Source organism: Petaurus breviceps, unplaced genomic scaffold (assembly GCF_028583685.1).
Source record: "Petaurus breviceps papuanus isolate PSGF00001 unplaced genomic scaffold, PetGlider_PUasm1.0 138, whole genome shotgun sequence".
Lineage (NCBI taxonomy): Eukaryota > Metazoa > Chordata > Mammalia > Diprotodontia > Petauridae > Petaurus > Petaurus breviceps.
Genome location: NW_027185694.1, coordinates 23,783,766 through 23,791,072, shown reverse-complemented (window position 1 = coordinate 23,791,072; position 7,307 = coordinate 23,783,766). Strand labels below are relative to the sequence as shown.

The window sequence follows — 7,307 nt, the reverse complement described above, 5'->3', positions numbered from 1 at the left end:
ATTTAACCAGAGCATCCTTGCTGCCCTGGGCCAGCAGGCAGTGGGCCTGACTAAGGGACAGATCGCTGTGCTTTCAGAGGATGATGTCGCTGCATCTGTGCAGGCCCTTGGAAGAGTCATTGGATGGGACCAGGGCCAGGCCAATGAACTGGTGTCCAAGCTTACGGCTAAGCAGCTGCTGGTAAGAGGCTGTTTAACTGCTTCCTAGGTGTCTTTCTCCTGTCTCCTTGTCTCCACTCTCTCTCTGTCTCTCTCTCTGTTTCTGTTCTCTCTCTGTCTCTCTCACACACACAAACACATACTTCCTCTCCCTCTCTCTCTTTCCCTCTCCCTCTATTTCTCCCTCTTTCTCTCTCTCTCTCCCCTCCCCTCTCTCCCCCGCCCCTCCACACCGTGGGAAAAGACCAAGACCTTACAGATGTCAGTCATCTCCAGGAAGGAACAATTCTATCCTACCCCATCCCATCCCACACCATCTTCATCCCATCTCATTCCATTCCACACTATACCATCCCACATTATCCCATCTCATTTCATATTCCCTTCAACTTAAAACATTCCATTTAATTCTGTTCCATTATCTTCCCTCTGTCCCATTTCTGTTCCACATTATTCTATTTCAACCATTTGCATTCGTGGCTTGGCTAGGTGGCACCATGGCTTGGCTAGGTGGCACCGTGGATAGAGTGTTAGACTTGGAATCAAGAAGAGCTGAGTTCAAATCCAACCTTAGACACTTATGTAGTTGTATCACCCTGGGCAAGTCACTTAACCTCCATCTCCCGCAGTTTCCTCATCTGTAAAACGAAGACATTTGGGGGCAGCTGGGTGGCGAAGTGAATAGAGCACCAGCCCTGGAGTTTGGAGGACCTGAGTGCAAATCCGGCCTCAGACACTTGACATTTACTAGCTGTGTGACCTTGGGCAAGTCACTTAGCCCCAATTGCCCTGCCTTCCCCCCTCCAAAAAAAAAGAACATATTTCTCCTGTGACTGTGGTGAGGATGAGATAATATTCGCAAAGCACTTTGTAAACCTGTAAGTGCTATAAAAATGCTATCATCACTATAAATGAAACCAATTATTACTAAGCCTTCAGCTCTAGCCTTATTCCCAGGCCTGTATTCCTCCCAGGGAAACTGAGGAAGAAAGAAACATGATCCCTGCCTTTCTCTAGACTAAGAATTCAAGGGAGTTTTTATTTGAGAGAAAACACTGAGCCACGAGTGCGAGTGTGACTGTAGGCTCCATTCTTTGGAGGCTGGTTTACATTGGAGGGCTTCTTCTCAGAGGCTGGCCTTCCACGTGGAGTCTCTGCCTTCAGAGCAGGTGGGTAGCATAGGTGTCCCTGAAAGAATTACAGCCCCATTTCTTTAGCTCCAGGAATCAGGAGAAGCTGATATCAGATCCTGCCTCAGAGACTTACTAGCCCTCACTTGCCCTGGGCGAGTCAATCTCTCTCAGACTCAGTTTCCTCATCCCCCAAGAAAGGATATAGCACCTCCTTCACAGGGTTATTCTAAGGGTCAAATGAGATAACAGCTGCACAACACTTTGCAAACCTCTGATCACTTATCATTATTGTTAAAATGGCTCAAGCATCACCTTCAGCAGAAGGCCCCCATCTGCTAAGGTTACTATTAATTGTGTACATGAGTGTTGTGTGTATATATGTGCAGAAACTTGGGACCTGTGGGTCTAAATCATAGATGATATAAGCTTTGAGAAAATGTTAGCAGGGAGCCTTGGGATGGGGAGAAATCATGGAGGACTGCCTGGAGGAGGAAGCAGATTTTGCACTTTTTCTGAAAGGAGGGGAAGATTGCAGATGGGTGAATCTTTGAGCAGAGGAGTGTGACCTAAGGAAAACAGTGAGCTCAGCTTCCCTGGTGTACCCTCACGGGAGCCAGGCGGGAGGAGCAGGTGTGGGATTGTATCATGGGGGCCCTGGGGAGAGTCTAGTGTTACCGTATCATCTGGCTCATAGAACCACCCCATCCACTCCCTTTCCTGCCCCCCTCTAGGAATCCTGCTTGCCCCTGGCTCCCTGCTGGCTTCTGAGGCTATAGGCAGAAGCTATACCATGCCTTGTTGCCAGCCCCAGCATGAGTGAAGGGGGTACTTGGTGGGGCACGAGCCAAAGAGGGTCAGCCTGTGCCCCTGTTGAAGGCAGTGCCCTCCTCTTGCCCCCATATCTCTGCCCCCACAGGCCGACAAACTGGAGACATTGGGATCCCTGGTACCTGGCTTACCCACTGCTGCCCTCCGTGCTCTTTCCCCTGAGACTGCCACTCACCTTGCCAGAGTTCCCACCTTCCTCCGTGGCCTCCAAGATGCTTCCACCTATCTGAAGAGGGTCTTTACTGACAGGGTAAGTCTGGGATGGGGAGGCTAGGTGTGGGATTAATACTGGGGTGACATTCCAGCTCAGTGTGCCCTAGAAGAGTGAGTCTGGGGGTGACTATCTTGGTGGAATGCTTCTTGGCAGGATGAATTTGGGAGGGAGAATTCACTCAGCTGACTTTTCTCCAGCAGGGCGTGTCTGAGGGACTTAGAACTAGCTGGAATCAGCTGCCCCCCATCCTTATTAGCACTTGCCCAGACGAGGGCAGAAGACCCGGCACAGAGCATTTTCCCAGTCTAGTCTAGCCTGGCTTTACCCAGAGGACCAAGAGTACTGGGGAGGGTACAAGAAAGAGCTGAGTAAGTTTGAGTTTAGAGATATGAGAGAAACAATGTGTAAAATGTATGCTTGGATCCAGGCTCTGCTTCCTGTGCGGCTTTAAAAAGCTCATCATCTAACCTTTCTGTAGGGTTTCTTCATCTGCCAAAAGAGAGGAGTATGCTAAATGACTCCTGAGCTCTCTTCCAGTGTCTAGTATCCAGTAACAGAGGAAGCCTCTTTTCCTGCCTTGTGGATAGAATGATAGGGAATTCCACATCTCTGTCTCTGTCTTAATCTATCTCTATCCCCTTCACTATTTCATCTCTCTCTCTCTGTTTCCACCCTATCTCTATTTCTATCTCCGTCGCTGTCTGTTCAGCTATCTCCCTTTGATTTCACCTGGATTCACTCTGGGTTGAATTGTCAGAGTTACCTGGAAACAATGAGAGATTAAATGGCATTATACTTAATATAATAGAGGACCAGACTGTTTAATTTTTCCTTCACTCTGCCCCCAGTTGGGTTATAATATGGTTCCAGTGATCTCCCCCATGGAGGATGTTATCTGTGTTGTAATGGGAAAAGCACTGGGTTAGGAAATCAGAAGACTGAGAGTGAATATTACTAAGTGATTTGGTCCAGGTGTGTCCTTGGACAAATAGCTTCTCTTGGCCTCAGTTTCCTCCTTTGTAAAATAAAGGAATCAGACTAATGGCCACCAAGATGTCTTCCAGTTTTAATTCTGGAGTCCTGCAATCCAATCTGTGATATCCCAAGCTTCTCTCTCTTGTCTTGTGGACAGAATCATAAAGGAGTTTTTGAGCCCTTTGGCTGAGGACAGAAAATGCCAGAGCCTTAGAAAGAACCTTAGAACATAAGACAGTAGGTCCTGGGGTCATAGATTTGAAGTCGGAAGGGACTTTGGAGACCACCTAATTGAACCTCTTCATTTTACAGATAAGGAAACTGAGGCCAAAAGGGGTGGTGATTCCCAGAGTCACAGAAGGAGCCAGGATTCAAACCCAGCTCCTCCGACTCCAAACCGCACACTCTTTAGTTTGAAGGGACCTTAGGAGAGGGCTCATAGAATCTCTCACTTCCTTTGAGTCTCATCTCAAACACCACTTTTTATATGAAACCTTTCCTGATTTATGTGCCTCCCCCTGAATACTCTCTTTCCCTACCTGCCTCGTAGTTCTTCTGGATATCTTTATTCCATATACGCTTTATTGGTGCATGCCATCTCCTGAGATGGGCATAAACTGCCCATGAGCAGTGACTGAAGTTTCCGTTTTGTCTTGTGCTCAGCACACAGTGAATGCATATTAAACACACATTGATTGATTCGTTGATTAAGTTCAGTATAGAACATGGAGGATCAGAGAGATAGGAGGAACTTTAAAGAGAGCCCTGTCCAGTCTCCTTGTTTTCCCCTCAAAAAGGGGAGGTGGTTAGTCCTAGGTCACGTAGTAAATTGGGAGCAGATTCAGGACTAGAGCACACGTTTTCTGATGCTTATTCCAATGTTCCTTCCACTAGACTCTACTTTGAGTGGATATCTTAAGGCTGCTTCTTCTAGGAAGCCTACCTTCATTAATTACTATTTTCCTCATTACCTGACATAGTACTGCATAATACCTCAATCGGTATTTGTTGGCCAACTGATTAAATGACTAGAAACAAATTGTATCTTTGAGGCCTCCAAAATTTAATTGGTGATTGAGAAAGGTGCCTGTTCTCACCCCACTTGTCTCTCCCTCCCTCATTCCTTTTTTCTGAAATGTTGGCATTTGTTTGTGGGACTTTTTTTCCTCCCCAGAGACATTGAGGATGGTTGGTGAGTGCAGGAGTAGGAGCTGAGGGACAGGGAGTCAGGAGACCCAGCTTCTAGTCTTGGCTCTAACATCTGACTTGCTTTGTGACCTTAGACAAGTCCCTCATCCTCTGTGTCTCACACGCCCCACTGGGGCAGGATGAGGCCATGGAGGGAATGGGCTGTGAGCTCTCAGAGGAGCCACACTGGGTAGATGCAAGGTCATTGGAGTAGCGAGATGACAGCAGTGTCAGGGCGACAGGAAACATTCATAGCCACTGAATTTGTCTCCTCCCATCTCCTAGATTGTCCTTCACCCACTGCCCGTCACCAGAATCGTGGAGATTGTGCCCCCTGAGCTGGTGACCCAAATCCCCAGCTTCTTCCTGCTGTGGGACAATCTCACTACAGCCAACTTTTCAATCATCAGTGAGCAACCATGGGAACCAGAACAGGTGAGGTCTGGATGCTTATATTAAAGAGAATATGGGTGGGGAAAATCACACTGCGGTGAGCCATAGCTTGATCCTCAGACTATCCTACCGCCTTTCTTCCTTGGCCTATCTTTCTAGAATACCTTGTCTCCTATTCTTCCAAAAGAATGGGCTTTCAAGCAAAGGAAGTATCTCTTTTCTCTTGCCCATATTAGTAGTGAGGTGTAGGACATGAATTTTGGGTTATCGGCATTGGGCCCTCTGGCCCCACAACTTTTCTCATCCAGAACAGATGATGGGTGGTAGTGCTATCCATCGGGCCTTGTGCAATGGGGCCCTAAACTCTCTGAGGGCAGGGACTGACCTCTACAGTAGAACCTTGGATGGTGGTGATGATGATGATGATGGAAAAAATAGACCAGGGACAAACCCAAGCTCATTCCAGATCCCAGGGAAACCAACTACTCCAGAGGGATAATTCAAAATGGAGTTAGGATGGTCCATTTGATTTCTTCTAGAGTGTTTCCTGTTAGGGCATCTCTTCTTCTAGGTTGCTCCCCCTTCCTGGTTCTTTTCCCCAGATTACTCCTTCTTCCAGGTTTTTCCTCTTCTCGGGATATCCCTAGGTGGCCCTTCTCTCAGGTTATCCTTCCTCTAAATATATCCCTCTTTTCTGTGAGTCCATTTCACTTTCTTCTAGATTATTCCTCTTCCCAGATTGTCCTGTGCCCAAGCTATCCCTCCTCCTAGGTAATCCCCCTTACCAGGGTGCCAGTCTCCCAGTCCATTGCTTCTCCCAGGTTATCCCTTCTCCTAGTCTACCTCATCTCTTGGGGCATGCCTCCTTTTAGATAATCCCTCTCCCCAATATGTCCCTTCTCCCAAAGTGCCACTCCTTCTAGACACTCTGTCCCTCTTCAGTGGTTACTTTAAAAAGGAATGGAGATGGGCATGGGAATAGAAGCAGACACGTCATTCTTCTCTCCTTTGGACACTAAAGTCAGGCTAGATTGCTGGTCTGATGCAGCACGCACCCTCCCACCAAGGCTTGGGTGTTGTTTGGGCTCTCCTACAGATGGGTTGACGAGGTACATCAGAAAAGATCATAATTGGGGCCAATTCATCCCGATCACTATCTTCACTATACATAGGTCAATTGTCCAGTCTTCACTTAGCACTCCAACATGTCCAGCTCAGTGCTGGACACTGTAGGAGAGATAGGGAAGGTAAAAATGTAACCTTTGCCCGTTAGGAGCCTGTAGCCTGAGGGAGAGAAGAGACAGGAAGAACAGACCCAGACCCTGTTTTCAGAGAGGTCACAGGGGAGACAGAAACAGCAGACAAAGAAAAAGAAAAGAAAGCAGAAGAGGCAAGGGAGTTTGTAGTCTAAAAGAGGCTGTAGCAGAAAAGCAGGGCTAGACCTTCTTCTGGGGGAGCTCCGGGTCTGGGGAAAGCAGAAAAAGAGCAGATCCAGGTCTTTCCCTCATGAAACTTGAAGTCTGGAGGAGACAGAGGAGGAACAGACCTAGGCCCTGCCCTCAGGGTGTTCACAGTTGGGGGCAGACAGAAGGAAAACAGACTGGGCTGCTATCCTTGGGGAGCTCACAGTCTTGGGAGGCAGGACTCACATCCAGAGGAAAGTGAGAGAGGAATTCTCTGGGGTCTAGATTCTAAGGGCAAAAAGGAGTGATAAGATAGGAGAGAGAGATCATTGTGAGATGAAGAGTTGAAGGAGAATAGATCATTGTGAAGGAGAGAGATCATTGAAGGAGGATTTCTCTAGGAGTTGAAATGAGCTGGGTCTTGAAGGACAGGTAGGGTTTGTACCGGCAAGTCAGGCATGGAAGGGCATTCCTGGTGGGAGGCCTGCTTCAGCAAAGGTGCAGAGTCAGGAATAAGCCTGGCTTAAGGGTCAGGAGGAGGGGAGGAGGTGTAGAAGAACCATGCTGAGGATAGGAGAAGGAAAGGTCTGATGGGATTCGTCCAACACCAAACTCTTTTGTTGGGACTCTTCATCGAAATCAAAGCCTTCAGGTTATGGGCTATGAAGCTAGGCTCCAGAAACAGACCTTGCCCTCAGGGAACCTATAGACTGGGCCATATTGGTCTGTGAGATGCTATGGGCCCTTCCCTTCCAGAGAGAAATCCAGTCATGGGGAGTGTCTGTGGCATTACGAGTCAGGTCCAGAACCTAGTTAGAAGGGAACAGGTCTAGTGAATACAAAAATCCACATGGGTCTCTAATCTCAAGGTTAAGATTCTTAGGCTCTGGAACTCAATGATTCTAGGCTCTCTTAGTGTATTTCTCTTAGAAGTCTCCTAGAATTTTAAAGATCCAGGGACCTTTCAAGACCATCCACTCAAACAATCAGTCAGAGCTAGAAAGGACTTCCCAA

The 7,307-nt window shown here is 47.7% G+C and overlaps 1 protein-coding gene across 1 annotated transcript in view; it reads left to right on the top strand.

Annotated features, from left to right (window-relative positions):
• The first annotated feature begins 4,645 nt into the window (after positions 1-4,645).
• Positions 4,646-7,307, top strand: part of LOC138144220 (mesothelin-like protein) — a 36,380-nt gene continuing 33,718 nt past the window's right edge. Inside the window, exons 1-2 of the mRNA XM_069065571.1 lie at positions 4,646-4,687; positions 4,783-4,932. Coding sequence (XP_068921672.1) covers positions 4,646-4,687; positions 4,783-4,932 — 192 coding nt within the window. The remainder of the gene's footprint in view (positions 4,688-4,782; positions 4,933-7,307) is intronic.